The sequence below is a fragment of the Rhinoderma darwinii genome, chromosome 5 (assembly GCF_050947455.1).
Source record: "Rhinoderma darwinii isolate aRhiDar2 chromosome 5, aRhiDar2.hap1, whole genome shotgun sequence".
NCBI classification, from domain to species: domain Eukaryota; kingdom Metazoa; phylum Chordata; class Amphibia; order Anura; family Rhinodermatidae; genus Rhinoderma; species Rhinoderma darwinii.
In genome coordinates, this window is record NC_134691.1 from 256,079,568 (window position 1) to 256,103,840 (window position 24,273).

The following is a 24,273-nucleotide window of genomic DNA, read 5'->3' on the forward strand; positions in this document are numbered from 1 at the left end:
TATTTCAAGGGTACATGGTTGTGGATGACAAAACGATGTCATAGAAAACACGCATACGAAATTTGTTCGTTCAAACCCAGGGGAGCAGTGGTGCGCAGTCGAAAAATCCACTGTGCTTCCTTTTGAAGGATAATTTTATTAATATTCCCTCCTCTCATAGTGGGTCTCACGTATTCAACACCTTGGAATCTCAGAGAGGAACTATCCCCATTATGAAATTCCCAAACGTGACGCGATATCGGGGTATCCTCCTTCCTTCTGCAGTCCCCTATATGATCCCGTATCCTCCTCCTGAACTCTCTGATAGTTTTGCCAACATACTGTTTTCCACATATACAGGTAATCATATAGACAATGCCCTTAGTCCGACAGTTGATATACGTTCTGTTCTCAAAAATCCTTCCCGTACTCATACTCTTGAAAGTCGTGCCACATTGAATAGAGGCACACGCCTTACATGATCCACATCTATACGTCCCTTTGAGGTTACCATTGAGCCACGTAGTAGAGGGGTCCTGTCTACCCATATGGCTATGTACCACATAATCCTTGATATTCCTACCCCTCCTGAACGTAATCAAGGGAGAATGTCCCACCAAATCTCCAATATCTGGATCAGCCTCAAGGATCCCCCAATAACATTGGAGGATTTCCCTGATCTCCGAACTAGCTGAGTCAAATGTGCCAATGACTCTGATGATATTGTCATCACTTTGCTTTGGTCTGGGATTCAATAAATCATCACGGTTACATCCTAGGGCGTTCTGATAAGCCCCTCTTAGAATGTGTCTCGGGTATCCTCTATTAATAAATCTGTTTTCCAGTTCACATGCCGATATTTAGAAATCAGATACAGTGGAACAGTTTCGTCGTGCCCTCAAGTACTGACCCTTTGGTATTCCCCGTTTTAAATTCATAGGGTGACAGCTCTCCCACCTAAGTAAGCTATTTGTGGCCGTTTCTTTACGAAACATGTTGGTATGAATATTTCCACCCGCGGATTTCGATATCACTATATCCAAAAAAGTAATTTTGTTCACACTAATTTCTGATGTGAAAAACAAACCTTTATCATTAACATTCAGTATGGCCACAAATTTCTCAAACTCCACCTGGGTCCCTTTCCATAATATTAAAATGTCATCGATGAATCTTATCCATAGTATGATATGCGATACCCATTGTTCCATTTTTTCACAAAAAACACATAACTCCTCCCACCAACCCAGGTATAAGTTCGCATACGTGGGTGCACAAGGGCTCCCCATCGCGACTCCCCTGAGTTGGTGGTAATATTTCTGGTCAAATAGAAAGAAATTGTGCTCAAGGATATATTTAAGGAGCGAGATAACAAATTCATTATGAGCTGCAAATTGGGTTCCTTTCCCCCTAAGGAAATGTTGAATGGCAAGACAACCCTGATCATGTGGGATAGAGCTATACAGTGCCTCAACATCTAAGGAGGCCAGTAAAACGTCCTGTTCACATCTAATACCATCCAACTTCCTTAGAGCATCCATCGTATCCCTGATATATGATGGGAGTGACACCACAAATGGTCTCAAAATCCTGTCAATATACAGGCTAGCATTTTGTGACAGACTGTTGATGCCCGAGACGATTGGTCTACCCTTTAATGGCTCCAGTCCTTTATGGATTTTTGGCAAACTATAAAAGGTAGCAATTTGGGGAAAATCAGTCAGCATGAAGCTCATCTCCTTCTCACTAATAAGGTCCAAAGTTTTTGCAGGACCTAAAATCCCCTTCAATTGGTTTTTGAAAATCATCGTCGGATCTGTTTCTAGCACCCTATAACACTGTTTGTCTTGCAGTATTTTATAACACATCGCCTTGTACTTGATCCGGTCCATGACCACAGTATTCCCACCCTTATCAGATGGTTTGATAATAATACTGTCATCATTTTCCAGCGATCTAAGTCCTGCCATTTCCTCTCTGGTTGTATTAAATCGGCCACATTTAGATTTGTCTAGTGACCGAAGTTGATCCTCCACCACCTTAATGAACACATCGATCGGGGTATTATCGTTGAGAGGCGCGAATTTACTAGAAGGAACCCTTAGATCCGTGAATGGACCTTTTCCTTCCTCCCTTTGGCCTTCCTCCCATAACCCCTCCAACAGTCTGAGATCAGGAAGATCATCCTCCACTAAACCTAGCTCAAGACACTTGCGTCTATCATGTGTCCTAAAAAATTTTTTCCATTTTAGTTTTCTACCAAACAAGTTTAGGTCCTTCACCCATGTGAATAGGTTAAATCTACCTGTTGGGACAAATGATAGACCCCTCTTGAGTATGGCAACCTCATCCTTTGATAAGATACGTGAGGACAGGTTAATGACCTGTGTTTCCTCATCAACCCCACTCGAACTAGACCTTATAGTTCTCTCCTGTCCCTCAGGAGGTACTCTGAGATGGGGTGGCTCTTGGCTAAAAAACCAGCCCCCCTATTAGGGCCTTTGCCCCTCCCTCTACCTCTTGAATTGACCCGAGTAGGGTATCTGCTCATTCCCATTCCTCTTTGTCTTCTTTGATGGTTTCTACCTAGTTCAGAGTCTGAGCACTCTTGCTCTGATGAAGAAATGTCAGTGTCAGGGTTATGTGGTGCTGTCATTCTAGCACTATAGTCAAACACTCTCCCCTCCTTAAAATCCAGGGTATCGCGTACAAATTGAAAGTGCTTCCTCTCCTTTATGTGTCCTGTAAATTTCTCTACTGCCAATTGTAGGGTACTCTCTTTCCTCTCATATTCAAGGTTACTTGCGAATCTCTGAGCAGCAATTATGCTATCTTTCAGTTCTTGACTGCTTTTATTAATACACCTTTTCTCCTCCTCTAATAGAATATTCATAAATCTCAGAGAGGATTCTATGGACTCCTTTTCCCACTTTTTCAGGAGTTCCGGTGATCTAATCCTCGCTGCTGGTATTAAAGAGATTCTCAGTCCCCTCGGAACAATTTGATTTTTAATATATGTCTCTAGTGTCTGAATTTCCCACCAAGCTCTTATGTGGTCCTTGTAGATTTTAGTTAACTGCCGAAAAGCTACGGTGATACTCATATTCTGGATGGATGGTGCAATCTCATTCTCTGAGAACACCTCCCTAGCGTCATGCATCCACTTATCCGTATTAATATCCCCTGTGAGGAATCCTGCCATCTCCAATTAAATTCCACAAACTAGAATAATTGATATATTACTATCTCACTGATAACCAAGGTTTTCGTTCCGTTAAATTGTAAAAATGACTGCCTGATTTGAACGATTAAAATAAATTTATTATGATATTCTTAAAAATGGGCCCTTAGAGCCAAATTAACAGGCTCAATCATTAGGTCAGCTATTATATATATATGCTGAATCCCAACGATTGACTGGTAATAGCGCCGTACCACGCTACACCTTGCGCTATGTTGCGCTCGTCCGGCTCTTAAAGCCACGTACAATACTCTGGTCAGCAATAGGGTCAAAACCTCCAAGGTTTGGTCGCAAGCCCCCTATTACGAGATCACTGACCAGTATACTTCTCAAAGTTAGATTGTTAGTTGTAATATTCTATCGTTAATCCTACGCGTTTCAGAACCACCGTTACTGGTGGAACCTCTTCAGGGATTATTAGTGTTAAACGATAATTTTTGATTTAAATGCCGGAGCGCACGGTTGTGTGCATTAATGAACCTCCCGGCCCGTGCACGATCAAGATACAATGGTCGCACACGAGCCGGCGAGGTGCCGGTCTTTTAAGCGGCTAGGGCCCGCCCCCCATATTGACATGCCCCCGGCGTACCACCAATCCACATCCGACACGTCACTCAGGACCTGTCAGGATTGTGGCACGCCTTCAATTTTCGGCAGCCAATAGGGTATATGTAAGACGACTAGCGTCCCTAGTAACGCTGGAGATCCAAAAGCGGATCCAATGCTTCAATGGGGAGTATTAAACTGTGAGTGGATGCAATGTCCTAAGTAGAGGACAATGCGCCGAACAACCGGCCCAAAAACCCCCATTACTACCAGATTGCAGAGTGAACACAGTGCACGGCATAAGAACGTCTGGCCGACACCACAGTTGCGTCTCGTTGCTATGACGACCACAGGACGCACACATATCACTGGGTAGGTTACAAGCATGCAACACTACTCCTCAAACGAAATCGAGATGTTTAAACCTCCACAGACATCTACACGGGTTACTAGGGTGTACTTAATACTATATCAAGATGGTACATAGCCATAGTACGAGGTAAAGACAGCTACCCATACTCACAAACCATGTATCCTTACAGTGTTCTATCTCTCCCTGGATTATAGATGACCCCTTCTCGTGTCTATTACAGGGGACATACTAAACCAGCTTGTATTTCAAGGGTACATGGTTGTGGATGACAAAACGATGTCATAGAAAACACGCATACGAAATTTGTTCGTTCAAACCCAGGGGAGCAGTGGTGCGCAGTCGAAAAATCCACTGTGCTTCCTTTTGAAGGATAATTTTATTAATATTCCCTCCTCTCATAGTGGGTCTCACGTATTCAACACCTTGGAATCTCAGAGAGGAACTATCCCCATTATGAAATTCCCAAACGTGACGCGATATCGGGGTATCCTCCTTCCTTCTGCAGTCCCCTATATGATCCCGTATCCTCCTCCTGAACTCTCTGATAGTTTTGCCAACATACTGTTTTCCACATATACAGGTAATCATATAGACAATGCCCTTAGTCCGACAGTTGATATACGTTCTGTTCTCAAAAATCCTTCCCGTACTCATACTCTTGAAAGTCGTGCCACATTGAATAGAGGCACACGCCTTACATGATCCACATCTATACGTCCCTTTGAGGTTACCATTGAGCCACGTAGTAGAGGGGTCCTGTCTACCCATATGGCTATGTACCACATAATCCTTGATATTCCTACCCCTCCTGAACGTAATCAAGGGAGAATGTCCCACCAAATCTCCAATATCTGGATCAGCCTCAAGGATCCCCCAATAACATTGGAGGATTTCCCTGATCTCCGAACTAGCTGAGTCAAATGTGCCAATGACTCTGATGATATTGTCATCACTTTGCTTTGGTCTGGGATTCAATAAATCATCACGGTTACATCCTAGGGCGTTCTGATAAGCCCCTCTTAGAATGTGTCTCGGGTATCCTCTATTAATAAATCTGTTTTCCAGTTCACATGCCGATATTTTTTTGGATATAGTGATATCGAAATCCGCGGGTGGAAATATTCATACCAACATGTTTCGTAAAGAAACGGCCACAAATAGCTTACTTAGGTGGGAGAGCTGTCACCCTATGAATTTAAAACGGGGAATACCAAAGGGTCAGTACTTGAGGGCACGACGAAACTGTTCCACTGTATCTGATTTTAAAATATCGGCATGTGAACTGGAAAACAGATTTATTAATAGAGGATACCCGAGACACATTCTAAGAGGGGCTTATCAGAACGCCCTAGGATGTAACCGTGATGATTTATTGAATCCCAGACCAAAGCAAAGTGATGACAATATCATCAGAGTCATTGGCACATTTGACTCAGCTAGTTCGGAGATCAGGGAAATCCTCCAATGTTATTGGGGGATCCTTGAGGCTGATCCAGATATTGGAGATTTGGTGGGACATTCTCCCTTGATTACGTTCAGGAGGGGTAGGAATATCAAGGATTATGTGGTACATAGCCATATGGGTAGACAGGACCCCTCTACTACGTGGCTCAATGGTAACCTCAAAGGGACGTATAGATGTGGATCATGTAAGGCGTGTGCCTCTATTCAATGTGGCACGACTTTCAAGAGTATGAGTACGGGAAGGATTTTTGAGAACAGAACGTATATCAACTGTCGGACTAAGGGCATTGTCTATATGATTACCTGTATATGTGGAAAACAGTATGTTGGCAAAACTATCAGAGAGTTCAGGAGGAGGATACGGGATCATATAGGGGACTGCAGAAGGAAGGAGGATACCCCGATATCGCGTCACGTTTGGGAATTTCATAATGGGGATAGTTCCTCTCTGAGATTCCAAGGTGTTGAATACGTGAGACCCACTATGAGAGGAGGGAATATTAATAAAATTATCCTTCAAAAGGAAGCACAGTGGATTTTTCGACTGCGCACCACTGCTCCCCTGGGTTTGAACGAACAAATTTCGTATGCGTGTTTTCTATGACATCGTTTTGTCATCCACAACCATGTACCCTTGAAATACAAGCTGGTTTAGTATGTCCCCTGTAATAGACACGAGAAGGGGTCATCTATAATCCAGGGAGAGATAGAACACTGTAAGGATACATGGTTTGTGAGTATGGGTAGCTGTCTTTACCTCGTACTATGGCTATGTACCATCTTGATATAGTATTAAGTACACCCTAGTAACCCGTGTAGATGTCTGTGGAGGTTTAAACATCTCGATTTCGTTTGAGGAGTAGTGTTGCATGCTTGTAACCTACCCAGTGATATGTGTGCGTCCTGTGGTCGTCATAGCAACGAGACGCAACTGTGGTGTCGGCCAGACGTTCTTATGCCGTGCACTGTGTTCACTCTGCAATCTGGTAGTAATGGGGGTTTTTGGGCCGGTTGTTCGGCGCATTGTCCTCTACTTAGGACATTGCATCCACTCACAGTTTAATACTCCCCATTGAAGCATTGGATCCGCTTTTGGATCTCCAGCGTTACTAGGGACGCTAGTCGTCTTACATATACCCTATTGGCTGCCGAAAATTGAAGGCGTGCCACAATCCTGACAGGTCCTGAGTGACGTGTCGGATGTGGATTGGTGGTACGCCGGGGGCATGTCAATATGGGGGGCGGGCCCTAGCCGCTTAAAAGACCGGCACCTCGCCGGCTCGTGTGCGACCATTGTATCTTGATCGTGCACGGGCCGGGAGGTTCATTAATGCACACAACCGTGCGCTCCGGCATTTAAATCAAAAATTATCGTTTAACACTAATAATCCCTGAAGAGGTTCCACCAGTAACGGTGGTTCTGAAACGCGTAGGATTAACGATAGAATATTACAACTAACAATCTAACTTTGAGAAGTATACTGGTCAGTGATCTCGTAATAGGGGGCTTGCGACCAAACCTTGGAGGTTTTGACCCTATTGCTGACCAGAGTATTGTACGTGGCTTTAAGAGCCGGACGAGCGCAACATAGCGCAAGGTGTAGCGTGGTACGGCGCTATTACCAGTCAATCGTTGGGATTCAGCATATATATATAATAGCTGACCTAATGATTGAGCCTGTTAATTTGGCTCTAAGGGCCCATTTTTAAGAATATCATAATAAATTTATTTTAATCGTTCAAATCAGGCAGTCATTTTTACAATTTAACGGAACGAAAACCTTGGTTATCAGTGAGATAGTAATATATCAATTATTCTAGTTTGTGGAATTTAATTGGAGATGGCAGGATTCCTCACAGGGGATATTAATACGGATAAGTGGATGCATGACGCTAGGGAGGTGTTCTCAGAGAATGAGATTGCACCATCCATCCAGAATATGAGTATCACCGTAGCTTTTCGGCAGTTAACTAAAATCTACAAGGACCACATAAGAGCTTGGTGGGAAATTCAGACACTAGAGACATATATTAAAAATCAAATTGTTCCGAGGGGACTGAGAATCTCTTTAATACCAGCAGCGAGGATTAGATCACCGGAACTCCTGAAAAAGTGGGAAAAGGAGTCCATAGAATCCTCTCTGAGATTTATGAATATTCTATTAGAGGAGGAGAAAAGGTGTATTAATAAAAGCAGTCAAGAACTGAAAGATAGCATAATTGCTGCTCAGAGATTCGCAAGTAACCTTGAATATGAGAGGAAAGAGAGTACCCTACAATTGGCAGTAGAGAAATTTACAGGACACATAAAGGAGAGGAAGCACTTTCAATTTGTACGCGATACCCTGGATTTTAAGGAGGGGAGAGTGTTTGACTATAGTGCTAGAATGACAGCACCACATAACCCTGACACTGACATTTCTTCATCAGAGCAAGAGTGCTCAGACTCTGAACTAGGTAGAAACCATCAAAGAAGACAAAGAGGAATGGGAATGAGCAGATACCCTACTCGGGTCAATTCAAGAGGTAGAGGGAGGGGCAAAGGCCCTAATAGGGGGGCTGGTTTTTTAGCCAAGAGCCACCCCATCTCAGAGTACCTCCTGAGGGACAGGAGAGAACTATAAGGTCTAGTTCGAGTGGGGTTGATGAGGAAACACAGGTCATTAACCTGTCCTCACGTATCTTATCAAAGGATGAGGTTGCCATACTCAAGAGGGGTCTATCATTTGTCCCAACAGGTAGATTTAACCTATTCACATGGGTGAAGGACCTAAACTTGTTTGGTAGAAAACTAAAATGGAAAAAATTTTTTAGGACACATGATAGACGCAAGTGTCTTGAGCTAGGTTTAGTGGAGGATGATCTTCCTGATCTCAGACTGTTGGAGGGGTTATGGGAGGAAGGCCAAAGGGAGGAAGGAAAAGGTCCATTCACGGATCTAAGGGTTCCTTCTAGTAAATTCGCGCCTCTCAACGATAATACCCCGATCGATGTGTTCATTAAGGTGGTGGAGGATCAACTTCGGTCACTAGACAAATCTAAATGTGGCCGATTTAATACAACCAGAGAGGAAATGGCAGGACTTAGATCGCTGGAAAATGATGACAGTATTATTATCAAACCATCTGATAAGGGTGGGAATACTGTGGTCATGGACCGGATCAAGTACAAGGCGATGTGTTATAAAATACTGCAAGACAAACAGTGTTATAGGGTGCTAGAAACAGATCCGACGATGATTTTCAAAAACCAATTGAAGGGGATTTTAGGTCCTGCAAAAACTTTGGACCTTATTAGTGAGAAGGAGATGAGCTTCATGCTGACTGATTTTCCCCAAATTGCTACCTTTTATAGTTTGCCAAAAATCCATAAAGGACTGGAGCCATTAAAGGGTAGACCAATCGTCTCGGGCATCAACAGTCTGTCACAAAATGCTAGCCTGTATATTGACAGGATTTTGAGACCATTTGTGGTGTCACTCCCATCATATATCAGGGATACGATGGATGCTCTAAGGAAGTTGGATGGTATTAGATGTGAACAGGACGTTTTACTGGCCTCCTTAGATGTTGAGGCACTGTATAGCTCTATCCCACATGATCAGGGTTGTCTTGCCATTCAACATTTCCTTAGGGGGAAAGGAACCCAATTTGCAGCTCATAATGAATTTGTTATCTCGCTCCTTAAATATATCCTTGAGCACAATTTCTTTCTATTTGACCAGAAATATTACCACCAACTCAGGGGAGTCGCGATGGGGAGCCCTTGTGCACCCACGTATGCGAACTTATACCTGGGTTGGTGGGAGGAGTTATGTGTTTTTTGTGAAAAAATGGAACAATGGGTATCGCATATCATACTATGGATAAGATTCATCGATGACATTTTAATATTATGGAAAGGGACCCAGGTGGAGTTTGAGAAATTTGTGGCCATACTGAATGTTAATGATAAAGGTTTGTTTTTCACATCAGAAATTAGTGTGAACAAAATTACTTTTTTGGATATAGTGATATCGAAATCCGCGGGTGGAAATATTCATACCAACATGTTTCGTAAAGAAACGGCCACAAATAGCTTACTTAGGTGGGAGAGCTGTCACCCTATGAATTTAAAACGGGGAATACCAAAGGGTCAGTACTTGAGGGCACGACGAAACTGTTCCACTGTATCTGATTTCAAAATATCGGCATGTGAACTGGAAAACAGATTTATTAATAGAGGATACCCGAGACACATTCTAAGAGGGGCTTATCAGAACGCCCTAGGATGTAACCGTGATGATTTATTGAATCCCAGACCAAAGCAAAGTGATGACAATATCATCAGAGTCATTGGCACATTTGACTCAGCTAGTTCGGAGATCAGGGAAATCCTCCAATGTTATTGGGGGATCCTTGAGGCTGATCCAGATATTGGAGATTTGGTGGGACATTCTCCCTTGATTACGTTCAGGAGGGGTAGGAATATCAAGGATTATGTGGTACATAGCCATATGGGTAGACAGGACCCCTCTACTACGTGGCTCAATGGTAACCTCAAAGGGACGTATAGATGTGGATCATGTAAGGCGTGTGCCTCTATTCAATGTGGCACGACTTTCAAGAGTATGAGTACGGGAAGGATTTTTGAGAACAGAACGTATATCAACTGTCGGACTAAGGGCATTGTCTATATGATTACCTGTATATGTGGAAAACAGTATGTTGGCAAAACTATCAGAGAGTTCAGGAGGAGGATACGGGATCATATAGGGGACTGCAGAAGGAAGGAGGATACCCCGATATCGCGTCACGTTTGGGAATTTCATAATGGGGATAGTTCCTCTCTGAGATTCCAAGGTGTTGAATACGTGAGACCCACTATGAGAGGAGGGAATATTAATAAAATTATCCTTCAAAAGGAAGCACAGTGGATTTTTCGACTGCGCACCACTGCTCCCCTGGGTTTGAACGAACAAATTTCGTATGCGTGTTTTCTATGACATCGTTTTGTCATCCACAACCATGTACCCTTGAAATACAAGCTGGTTTAGTATGTCCCCTGTAATAGACACGAGAAGGGGTCATCTATAATCCAGGGAGAGATAGAACACTGTAAGGATACATGGTTTGTGAGTATGGGTAGCTGTCTTTACCTCGTACTATGGCTATGTACCATCTTGATATAGTATTAAGTACACCCTAGTAACCCGTGTAGATGTCTGTGGAGGTTTAAACATCTCGATTTCGTTTGAGGAGTAGTGTTGCATGCTTGTAACCTACCCAGTGATATGTGTGCGTCCTGTGGTCGTCATAGCAACGAGACGCAACTGTGGTGTCGGCCAGACGTTCTTATGCCGTGCACTGTGTTCACTCTGCAATCTGGTAGTAATGGGGGTTTTTGGGCCGGTTGTTCGGCGCATTGTCCTCTACTTAGGACATTGCATCCACTCACAGTTTAATACTCCCCATTGAAGCATTGGATCCGCTTTTGGATCTCCAGCGTTACTAGGGACGCTAGTCGTCTTACATATACCCTATTGGCTGCCGAAAATTGAAGGCGTGCCACAATCCTGACAGGTCCTGAGTGACGTGTCGGATGTGGATTGGTGGTACGCCGGGGGCATGTCAATATGGGGGGCGGGCCCTAGCCGCTTAAAAGACCGGCACCTCGCCGGCTCGTGTGCGACCATTGTATCTTGATCGTGCACGGGCCGGGAGGTTCATTAATGCACACAACCGTGCGCTCCGGCATTTAAATCAAAAATTATCGTTTAACACTAATAATCCCTGAAGAGGTTCCACCAGTAACGGTGGTTCTGAAACGCGTAGGATTAACGATAGAATATTACAACTAACAATCTAACTTTGAGAAGTATACTGGTCAGTGATCTCGTAATAGGGGGCTTGCGACCAAACCTTGGAGGTTTTGACCCTATTGCTGACCAGAGTATTGTACGTGGCTTTAAGAGCCGGACGAGCGCAACATAGCGCAAGGTGTAGCGTGGTACGGCGCTATTACCAGTCAATCGTTGGGATTCAGCATATATATATAATAGCTGACCTAATGATTGAGCCTGTTAATTTGGCTCTAAGGGCCCATTTTTAAGAATATCATAATAAATTTATTTTAATCGTTCAAATCAGGCAGTCATTTTTACAATTTAACGGAACGAAAACCTTGGTTATCAGTGAGATAGTAATATATCAATTATTCTAGTTTGTGGAATTTAATTGGAGATGGCAGGATTCCTCACAGGGGATATTAATACGGATAAGTGGATGCATGACGCTAGGGAGGTGTTCTCAGAGAATGAGATTGCACCATCCATCCAGAATATGAGTATCACCGTAGCTTTTCGGCAGTTAACTAAAATCTACAAGGACCACATAAGAGCTTGGTGGGAAATTCAGACACTAGAGACATATATTAAAAATCAAATTGTTCCGAGGGGACTGAGAATCTCTTTAATACCAGCAGCGAGGATTAGATCACCGGAACTCCTGAAAAAGTGGGAAAAGGAGTCCATAGAATCCTCTCTGAGATTTATGAATATTCTATTAGAGGAGGAGAAAAGGTGTATTAATAAAAGCAGTCAAGAACTGAAAGATAGCATAATTGCTGCTCAGAGATTCGCAAGTAACCTTGAATATGAGAGGAAAGAGAGTACCCTACAATTGGCAGTAGAGAAATTTACAGGACACATAAAGGAGAGGAAGCACTTTCAATTTGTACGCGATACCCTGGATTTTAAGGAGGGGAGAGTGTTTGACTATAGTGCTAGAATGACAGCACCACATAACCCTGACACTGACATTTCTTCATCAGAGCAAGAGTGCTCAGACTCTGAACTAGGTAGAAACCATCAAAGAAGACAAAGAGGAATGGGAATGAGCAGATACCCTACTCGGGTCAATTCAAGAGGTAGAGGGAGGGGCAAAGGCCCTAATAGGGGGGCTGGTTTTTTAGCCAAGAGCCACCCCATCTCAGAGTACCTCCTGAGGGACAGGAGAGAACTATAAGGTCTAGTTCGAGTGGGGTTGATGAGGAAACACAGGTCATTAACCTGTCCTCACGTATCTTATCAAAGGATGAGGTTGCCATACTCAAGAGGGGTCTATCATTTGTCCCAACAGGTAGATTTAACCTATTCACATGGGTGAAGGACCTAAACTTGTTTGGTAGAAAACTAAAATGGAAAAAATTTTTTAGGACACATGATAGACGCAAGTGTCTTGAGCTAGGTTTAGTGGAGGATGATCTTCCTGATCTCAGACTGTTGGAGGGGTTATGGGAGGAAGGCCAAAGGGAGGAAGGAAAAGGTCCATTCACGGATCTAAGGGTTCCTTCTAGTAAATTCGCGCCTCTCAACGATAATACCCCGATCGATGTGTTCATTAAGGTGGTGGAGGATCAACTTCGGTCACTAGACAAATCTAAATGTGGCCGATTTAATACAACCAGAGAGGAAATGGCAGGACTTAGATCGCTGGAAAATGATGACAGTATTATTATCAAACCATCTGATAAGGGTGGGAATACTGTGGTCATGGACCGGATCAAGTACAAGGCGATGTGTTATAAAATACTGCAAGACAAACAGTGTTATAGGGTGCTAGAAACAGATCCGACGATGATTTTCAAAAACCAATTGAAGGGGATTTTAGGTCCTGCAAAAACTTTGGACCTTATTAGTGAGAAGGAGATGAGCTTCATGCTGACTGATTTTCCCCAAATTGCTACCTTTTATAGTTTGCCAAAAATCCATAAAGGACTGGAGCCATTAAAGGGTAGACCAATCGTCTCGGGCATCAACAGTCTGTCACAAAATGCTAGCCTGTATATTGACAGGATTTTGAGACCATTTGTGGTGTCACTCCCATCATATATCAGGGATACGATGGATGCTCTAAGGAAGTTGGATGGTATTAGATGTGAACAGGACGTTTTACTGGCCTCCTTAGATGTTGAGGCACTGTATAGCTCTATCCCACATGATCAGGGTTGTCTTGCCATTCAACATTTCCTTAGGGGGAAAGGAACCCAATTTGCAGCTCATAATGAATTTGTTATCTCGCTCCTTAAATATATCCTTGAGCACAATTTCTTTCTATTTGACCAGAAATATTACCACCAACTCAGGGGAGTCGCGATGGGGAGCCCTTGTGCACCCACGTATGCGAACTTATACCTGGGTTGGTGGGAGGAGTTATGTGTTTTTTGTGAAAAAATGGAACAATGGGTATCGCATATCATACTATGGATAAGATTCATCGATGACATTTTAATATTATGGAAAGGGACCCAGGTGGAGTTTGAGAAATTTGTGGCCATACTGAATGTTAATGATAAAGGTTTGTTTTTCACATCAGAAATTAGTGTGAACAAAATTACTTTTTTGGATATAGTGATATCGAAATCCGCGGGTGGAAATATTCATACCAACATGTTTCGTAAAGAAACGGCCACAAATAGCTTACTTAGGTGGGAGAGCTGTCACCCTATGAATTTAAAACGGGGAATACCAAAGGGTCAGTACTTGAGGGCACGACGAAACTGTTCCACTGTATCTGATTTCAAAATATCGGCATGTGAACTGGAAAACAGATTTATTAATAGAGGATACCCGAGACACATTCTAAGAGGGGCTTATCAGAACGCCCTAGGATGTAACCGTGATGATTTATTGAATCCCAGACCAAAGCAAAGTGATGACAATATCATCAGAGTCATTGGCACATTTGACTCAGCTAGTTCGGAGATCAGGGAAATCCTCCAATGTTATTGGGGGATCCTTGAGGCTGATCCAGATATTGGAGATTTGGTGGGACATTCTCCCTTGATTACGTTCAGGAGGGGTAGGAATATCAAGGATTATGTGGTACATAGCCATATGGGTAGACAGGACCCCTCTACTACGTGGCTCAATGGTAACCTCAAAGGGACGTATAGATGTGGATCATGTAAGGCGTGTGCCTCTATTCAATGTGGCACGACTTTCAAGAGTATGAGTACGGGAAGGATTTTTGAGAACAGAACGTATATCAACTGTCGGACTAAGGGCATTGTCTATATGATTACCTGTATATGTGGAAAACAGTATGTTGGCAAAACTATCAGAGAGTTCAGGAGGAGGATACGGGATCATATAGGGGACTGCAGAAGGAAGGAGGATACCCCGATATCGCGTCACGTTTGGGAATTTCATAATGGGGATAGTTCCTCTCTGAGATTCCAAGGTGTTGAATACGTGAGACCCACTATGAGAGGAGGGAATATTAATAAAATTATCCTTCAAAAGGAAGCACAGTGGATTTTTCGACTGCGCACCACTGCTCCCCTGGGTTTGAACGAACAAATTTCGTATGCGTGTTTTCTATGACATCGTTTTGTCATCCACAACCATGTACCCTTGAAATACAAGCTGGTTTAGTATGTCCCCTGTAATAGACACGAGAAGGGGTCATCTATAATCCAGGGAGAGATAGAACACTGTAAGGATACATGGTTTGTGAGTATGGGTAGCTGTCTTTACCTCGTACTATGGCTATGTACCATCTTGATATAGTATTAAGTACACCCTAGTAACCCGTGTAGATGTCTGTGGAGGTTTAAACATCTCGATTTCGTTTGAGGAGTAGTGTTGCATGCTTGTAACCTACCCAGTGATATGTGTGCGTCCTGTGGTCGTCATAGCAACGAGACGCAACTGTGGTGTCGGCCAGACGTTCTTATGCCGTGCACTGTGTTCACTCTGCAATCTGGTAGTAATGGGGGTTTTTGGGCCGGTTGTTCGGCGCATTGTCCTCTACTTAGGACATTGCATCCACTCACAGTTTAATACTCCCCATTGAAGCATTGGATCCGCTTTTGGATCTCCAGCGTTACTAGGGACGCTAGTCGTCTTACATATACCCTATTGGCTGCCGAAAATTGAAGGCGTGCCACAATCCTGACAGGTCCTGAGTGACGTGTCGGATGTGGATTGGTGGTACGCCGGGGGCATGTCAATATGGGGGGCGGGCCCTAGCCGCTTAAAAGACCGGCACCTCGCCGGCTCGTGTGCGACCATTGTATCTTGATCGTGCACGGGCCGGGAGGTTCATTAATGCACACAACCGTGCGCTCCGGCATTTAAATCAAAAATTATCGTTTAACACTAATAATCCCTGAAGAGGTTCCACCAGTAACGGTGGTTCTGAAACGCGTAGGATTAACGATAGAATATTACAACTAACAATCTAACTTTGAGAAGTATACTGGTCAGTGATCTCGTAATAGGGGGCTTGCGACCAAACCTTGGAGGTTTTGACCCTATTGCTGACCAGAGTATTGTACGTGGCTTTAAGAGCCGGACGAGCGCAACATAGCGCAAGGTGTAGCGTGGTACGGCGCTATTACCAGTCAATCGTTGGGATTCAGCATATATATATAATAGCTGACCTAATGATTGAGCCTGTTAATTTGGCTCTAAGGGCCCATTTTTAAGAATATCATAATAAATTTATTTTAATCGTTCAAATCAGGCAGTCATTTTTACAATTTAACGGAACGAAAACCTTGGTTATCAGTGAGATAGTAATATAAGAGTTCTAACTACTGAGCAACCATGTTTTACCTTTTTGCCCTCTTCTAAAATTGCAATTCATTAAAAAAAAATTAAAAAAAAAAATGAAACCCACAAGATATCATTTAGAGAATATTAACTATAATGTCCAAAATGAGCAACAACAAATGAGCACTTACCACATTCTTCCAAGCTTTTATTTCTTATATTTGGCTTTTGTTGTTGGTTTGTTCTGATAATTCTTGTCCAGTTAATGGTGTCAGAATAGCAGAGATCCTTATTGTCTTTAATGACAACATTACCCCCTACTTCTTTAAGGGATTTTAATCCCAGGGATGATATGGATGTGTGTATTACTACAAGTGCATATTTCCAACTAAAATGCAAAAAAAAAAACACATTTTTAAAACATTAAAAAAAAAAGCAAAACGTATGCTTTCATTTCTCTATTGGAGACTCTAATGGAGACGTTTTGTAGCGCGACTTTCCAAGCTACAGCTGCAGTCTGGAGGAATTATTTGAATTGTATGTACGTAAGTGCACTGCACCTAAAGTTATAGTTGTGCTAAAAATAAAAACGTCTCCCTGTAGCCCCAGCCTATAGCATACCTCAAAAAGTCCCACAATATAAATTTACATCAAATATTGAGAAACTTTTACAATACTTGGTTTTAATTATCATGTATAGATTTTACATGATTGATATTGCCTTTTACATTCAGATACTGTACAAAACCAGATTCAGAACACTAAGAGCCGATACATGGCTGTTATGTAAAGCTAAACTGGTAAGTCACATGACAAATTGCACAATGTAGAAAGTCTGCATTCTGTTTCCATGAAAACTTACATTTTAAATATGGAATAATGAATATTCACTGAACAGAAGTATCAATTATTGAGAAAAGTGAATTCATGAAATTTTACATGGCTCCAGAGTTTTTTCTTTTAATTCAGCATTTTTTTCCCCACAGACCCATCTATGTCTATATATTTAATTGTATTAATATATTTAGGGGGAAGTGGCACCTATATTTTCAAGAGACAGCAGTGTGTGGCAGTGGCACTTATATTTTCAGGGGTCACTATTTGTGGCACCTATATTTTCTGGGAGCCCCATGTGTAGCGCCTACATTTTTAGGGGGAAACTGTGTTGCACTGTTGTTTTGAGGGGCAAATTGTGTGGGCTGTTATTTTCATGGGGCAAATTGTGTGACGCTTTTTTATTTTTAGGGGGCACAGTATGTGGTGATTTTATTTTCGGAGGGCACAGTATGTGTCACTGTTATTTTTACGGGGCACAGTGTTTGGTGTTATTATATTCAGCGGGCCCAAGTGTGGTACTATTATGTCCTGTGGGCCAGTGTGTGGTGGTATTATATTCAGGGGGCACAGCGTGTGGCAATAAAAGGAGTTTGTATTGCTATAGAGGATGAGGGTATGTTGTAAAACTGAGGAGTCAAAGACATCTAAATGGCAAACTGCAGAGATTAGCTGTGGTTGGGAAAAGTCATCATGATGGTCCGGGCTAGATGGAAAAGAAAAGTAAAGAGAATGACTCCAATCACAGAAGACATCATCTGTGAGACTATATTTCATTACTTATTCTGCCTGTGAGTCAGTACAGTACTGTATTCACTTGTATGGTCTGCATGATGGGTGGCACCATTCTTGTTTGCGAAACTACTCCCTTGTTCAGGTCATACTGGAAGCTTTAGTTTCACAAGGTACAAAAATATATTGCAATGACTTTTTAATTGATCTCTGTACTGAGCTTAGTTATATTACTCTATTTATATACTGAGCTTGCTTTTATTACGCATTTATGTAAGAAACTTAGTTGTGGAACTAATGAGCTTTGTTCTGGTGCTGTATGTACTGAGCTTGGTTCTGGTGCTGTATATACACTCCTCAACAAGAATGAAAAGTTTAGGAAATCACATGATCGATAGACATGTTAATAATATGCAAATTATAAAAAAAAGAGAAACAAAATATTCCAAACATCTTAATTTATTCAGTATCGAGTATGAGCGCCATGTGCAGAAATACATGCACTTGCACGCCTTGGCATACTTTCAATGAGGTTATTAATGGTTGTATGAGGCATGATTGACTGCTGCCTTTGCAATTGCCGACCAATGACACCCCAGATGTGCTCAATGGGAGACAAGTCCGGAGATGCTGCAGGCCATGGTAGCACGTTTAGGCCACACAGGATGCTCACAGAAGCACAAGCAACATGTGGCCTGTCATTGTTCTGTAAGAGAAATGGCTTCTGGGACACTTTGGAGAAATGGCCGTTACACTGGTTCCATGACCAAATCAATGTAACGCCGAGTTGCCAGTGTACCCAAACTGAAGACTAGAGGGGTCCAGCTACCGTACATTATGCCACCCCAGACTATAATCCCAAGAATAAAACCAATGTGACGCTCCCTTGTGAGGGCTTTTTCATTGCGATGCCCACGTGGTCTCCAGACCAATTTCCGGCTATTATTGCGTCTGAGACAATAGAGGGACTTATTGCTGAAAGGTATAAACCTCCATTCCAGCCTCCATTGTCGTCTTGCTGAACACCATGATAGCTATAAGAGCGGTGGCGTGTGGTCAATGGAATACCTGTAGCTGGATGTCTGACTCGTAACCCTAAGTCATGCAAACACCTTCTGATGGTTTGTGTCGACACTGGTTGCCATCCTAGGTTTAGAGATGACGTACAATATCACTTGCATTACAAAATGGATCACTACACGCCATTCTTACAATCAGACTCCCGTTCGTTGTTGTAGTTCTCCGAAACACCGGAACACGCAATGTTGAACAGTGTTGACATATCGGCCTAGGCGCGTAGTGATCTGCCGGAGTGATAAGCCGAGGTCTCTCAGTTCAAGGATTCTGTTCCTGTTCGTTTGCAACAAGTGGTGATAACTGGCACGTCAACAAACAGGATGCATCGCACAAACATCCCACCCCACATGATCTGATTTTTAAGGTTTCATGTGGCTAAGTCACTTGCTTTCAATCCGGCTTTTATACCCCTCCCCCATGCCACAGATTGGAGCTAAGTGGTTGCAATTTTAATGTTGAGGAGTGTATATGCTTAGCTTTGTTCTGGTGCTGTATTTATGTACTGAGCTTTGTTCTGTTACTGTATATATATATATATATATATATATGCTGAGCTTGGGTCTGGTGTTGTATATATGTACTGAGCCTGATTCTGGTGCTGTATATATGTACTGAGCTTTGTTCTGGTGCTGTATTTATGTACTGAGCTTTGTTCTGGTTCTATATATATATATGTACTGAGCTTTGTCCTGGTGCTGTATTTATGTACTGAGCGTGATTCTGGTGCTGTATTGATGTACTTTGTTTTAGTACTGTATTTATATTATGATTTTGGTTCTGACATCGTATCTAGGTATTAACACCTTAACACACTTTCACGTACATGTATGTGACAAGCATTAAAGTGAAGTATGGAGCGCATTCACGGGTTGAGAGTGCTCCATACTGAGCGGGTGTCGGCTGTATGTTACAAGCAACACCTCGTTGCAATGGGCGGAATCAAAGATCACTTTGATTCCACCCGTTTAACCCCTTAGATATCATGGTTAATAGCAATCCTAGGGTACCAATGGTTGTCACGGCAGACTGAGGGCCTAATAAAGGTGCTCAGGTCTGCCCTCTCTGTGCTCCTATTAAGCTCTGACAGAGGCAGAGCTTAATAGGAGCCTGTCAAAATCAATATATACTGCAATACATTAGTATTGCAGTACATATGCAAGCCATCCAATGATCGCTGGTTCAAGTCCCCTGGGGGGGACCTATAAAAATCAGTTAAAAACTTTTTTATAATGTGAAAAATAAAAAAAATATTGAAAGTTCAAAGAAAAACCCTTTTCCTTATATATAATGTTATTTAAACGGCACGGTGAACCCTGCACAATAGAATTTAAAACTGAAGAATTTCTGTTATTTGGTCACCTTAGTTTCCCATAAAAATTTAACAAAAAGTGATTAAAAGAATCACATGTACCCCAAAATGGTACCAATTAAAATTACATGTCAACCCGCAAAAAATAAGCCCTTACACTGATCAATTGACAAAAATATTAAAAAGTTATGGCTCTCAGAATGTGGTGACGGAAAACAATATTTCTTTAACAAATAGTTTTTTCTTTATAAAAGTAGTAAAACACAAAAAAACTATATGAATTTGGCATTGCTGTAATTGTATTAACCACAGAATGTAGTTAACATGTAGTTTTTACAGCACGATGAACAGCGTAAAAACGAAATCCAAAAAACAATGACGGAATTGCTGTTTTATTGCTCATTTCACCCCACACAGAATTTATTTTCAGCTTCCCAGTACATTATATGGTAAATTGAATGGTGCCGTGAAAACTACAGCCTAACCCACAAAAAACAAGTTCTTGTACAGCTATGTTGATAGAAAAATTAAAAATGTATGGTTTTTGGAAGGTGGGGAGGAGAAAACGAAAATGAAAAAACAAAAATTGGTCTGTCATTAAGAGGTTAAGCTTAATTCTTACACTATACATGTATGCGTACGCTAAAATTTAAAATTCCATCCCTGCATCAGAAAACATCATGCTAACCCCATTATGAACAATGTGAACAATAAAAATATACTGCTGAACCTTGAAAAAGGTTCCTGGATTCTGTACATGAACATTCCCTCATCACTACTCTGACTTCCATATTTACGAATACCACAGGACTGCCTTTTACTCCACCTGCCCTCTTAAGCTCTACCTACCACTTACCTGCTGAGCATCGCCCCTTATATTCTCAATCTTGAGATGTTCTCTGCAGATTCCATAATGACACGAACCAAACTAAATACTGCAACTTCTCCTCCTCACTCTTTTTCCTGAGATTTTACCATGGACTGTGCAACAGAGGGCTGCCTTGCGGCTGTTACCTATTTGCAGATGAGAAAAGAACATCCCCTTTAAATGGGGTTTCCTTTTGCCCTACAAGTGGACTGGAATGTTTTTTGTATATCTCTAAACCACCCGTCAAATATCCCTGCTTTCCTCACTCACCAATCCGGGTATATAGGACATTCCAGATCTCACTTGTATTCTTACTGAAACTCTTCTCACCAATGGCCTCACAGACCTGACAGTGACTCTGATCCCCTGTAAGTAAAATGCCCATCTAAGGTTCATGAACCCACCTGACCTACTTTGACCCTTCATTGTTATTTTCCCAAATCCAAGTTATCTCTTCTGGAGATCCTTACAATTTGATCTAGTTATTTTCTTTAAGGTGTCAATATGTTCATCTATTTGTTTCTTAAATTTCCGCCCCACATATTGCAGTTCACAGCTGCATTCTTAGGGTATGTTCACACGCCCTATTTACGGATGTAATTCGGGCGTTTTACGCCTGGAATTACGCCCTAAAATACGGCTTCAACGCGTCGGCAAACATCTGCCCATTCATTTGAATGGGTTTTATGATGTACTGTGCAGACGGGCATGTTTTTCACGCGCCGCTGTCAAAAGATGGCGCGTCAAAGAAGTGCATGTCACTTCTTGAGACGTAATTGGAGCTATTTTTCATTGACTCCATAGAAAAAGAGCTCCAATTACGTCCGTAATGGACGCTGAGAAAAACGCCTGCACATGCCATTACGTCTGAAATTCAGGAGCTGTTTTCGCCTGAAAACAGCTCCGTAATTTCAGCCGTAATGGACGCTGCCGTGTGAACATACCCTAAGAGGTAAGGAGGTAAACCATATGTTTACAATTGCTATCAATTCTTTGTTTTTAATTAGATTGCCTTATTATTTTAATTGGAGAAAAAGTGGGTTTGTTTGGTGGGCTTTAAAATTCTGCACATCTTGCAGAATTCACATGGAAAAAAGCCCATCAAAGCCTCACTCTGTTTTGGAGCTGGCATCTTTAGAAAACTATTCACTAGCCTGTCTTTAATTGTCCTTCTCTTCTACACACTACCCTAGGTTTATCAGAAATAATTGGGGCCAGTCTATAGTCATTTTTTTTAAAATATGGCAATATTTATTTAATATTTTTCTCATTCTTTCTCCATCTCTGGCATAGTTAATAATGAAAGGGGGTAATTCTACTTTTTTGTCTGTATTTTTTATTTCATTTTTCATACCGCCCAAAAGTAACTTTCTATCCATACCATGCACTTCTACTAGTGCTTCGTCGCTAATTGCTCTAGGCTCAGAACATGAAAAATAAATACTGAAAAGTATAACATTTACTCTAGTAATACTAATAATAGACCTATAGAAGGAATACAAAATAGTGAGTTTGTCCAACTACCTTGGAAAAACCTTCCACCTTCTTCGAATGCAGCTATGGCTACAATACATGGGGCGGACTGGGAAGATATTAACTCCTTAATGACTGCCTACCGTCTTTCGATGGCAGGCGGTGCAGGTTCTTAGTCTACAGAGACGTCTTCTGGCGTCGCTGTAGGAGAGGCTGATGAGCGCTCCTGTAAGTGCTCATCCTCTAAGCAGGGGCTGTATCTAACAGTTCCTGATCTTAGAGCAGTCTGCTGAACACAGCTGGATTCGGAAAACATTCGGACCCCAGCTGTTTAACTCTTTGATTGTCGTGGTCCGTGACCGCAGCAAGATCAAAGGTAATTCCCTGCTTTGATCTAGTCATCGGAAACCCAGCTTCGTGATCAAACACTGGGGAATCCCTCGGCAGTCAGCCCTGGGGACCTACAAAGGACCCCAGGGCTGTCTGTTCCGTAAGCCTGCTGTTCGGGCACACTATGTGCTTCCCTAACAGCAGCCTGTGTCATAGTGACACAGTAGGATGTATTAGAATACTGGAGTAAGTAAAAAATAAAGTTAGAAATAAAGTTATCCCTTAATGGGATTAAAAAAAAGTAACAAAAAAATGAAATAAATAAACAAAAAATAGTAAAAAAAAAAGAGTCATTGTTTTGCATTAAATATATTTTATTGCCCCTACACTAAATAAAACCAAGAGACCTACACATATTAGGTATCTAAACAACTGTAATAACCAGAAGAATTAATCTAACGGGTTATTTAGCGTGAAACGTGTGAGCGGGATAAAAAATAAACAACAAAAACTATGCTGAGAATCGCTTTTTCTTATATTCACGCCGTAAAAAAAAAAATATTTCTACCTACAAACTATGTCAATGAAAAAATAAAAAGTTATGGCTGCTGAAATGTAGAGATGTAAAAACTGAAAAATGTAGCTGGTGATTAAGACCTTTTCAGGCCCGGTCTTTAAGGGGTTAAAGAACCAAATAAATGAGTATATAAACAACATAAAGGAGGGAGTGGTAACACATAGTGTCAGGTCACTTTGCTGCTGTCCACAATAAAGATCCCAAACATATTAAGATGATGTGAATCTGTAAAATAGAATAATGTAGGTAGAAAAATGTAACCCAAAAAGAAGCAGAATTTATACATGTATTAAATACAATGTCAATAGGGGGATTAAACACTGAACTGGACCTAAATAGTTTCATCCTGAAATAGTTTTGATTTTTGTTTATTAGTTGTGAATTTATCCATTGCAGCATTTGACCCGGAAGTGATTTTCACTGCCCATTTTTATGGATATGCTGTGTCCTCAGAAATATGTTCCTGACAAAGCCATAAATGGGCAAAACTGGTTGGACATACTTCTGAGCTTTTTTATTAAGCAATTTTGCTATGAAACAAGATATTATTTTATAAGTTTTTATAATAAACGCGGCGCTACATTCCTCTCCCCAACGCTACATTCAATCGTATCTGCGTCTTTAGGATGCTGCTACTATTGTACACTATAGCAGAGCAGGCAGGTATGTCCATGCTCTGCCATTTACTAGGCTACAGGTCGTTCCGGCCCAGTCAAATGTTTGCTGTAGGGCCCAGTGTTTCCTAGTTACGCCCCTGGCTCTCGCGCCAGCGATGCACTGAGACTGATACATGACGTGTCATGTGACAATGCAACATGTGTGTCACAGTTCAACTCCATGGACAGAGAAGGACTCAGGAGCGCCTGGACGAGTGGTGAGTAAAATCAACCACCGCTCGGTTCCCGGGTCTCCAGGCTGCAAGGCAGCCATTAT

At 41.9% G+C, this 24,273-nt stretch overlaps 1 protein-coding gene across 3 annotated transcripts in view; it reads right to left on the minus strand.

The window, feature by feature from the left end:
- LOC142651860 (epidermal growth factor receptor-like) overlaps positions 1–24,273 on the minus strand; it is a 284,853-nt gene that overhangs the window by 15,161 nt on the left and 245,419 nt on the right. For 2 of the 3 annotated variants that reach the window (XM_075827065.1, XM_075827066.1), the window contains one exon: positions 16,332–16,528. In XM_075827065.1, the coding sequence (XP_075683180.1) occupies positions 16,332–16,528 (197 nt within the window). Of the gene's footprint in view, positions 1–16,331; positions 16,529–20,948; positions 21,107–24,273 lie in introns of those variants that run through there. The other variant, XR_012847722.1, reaches the window with a different exon arrangement.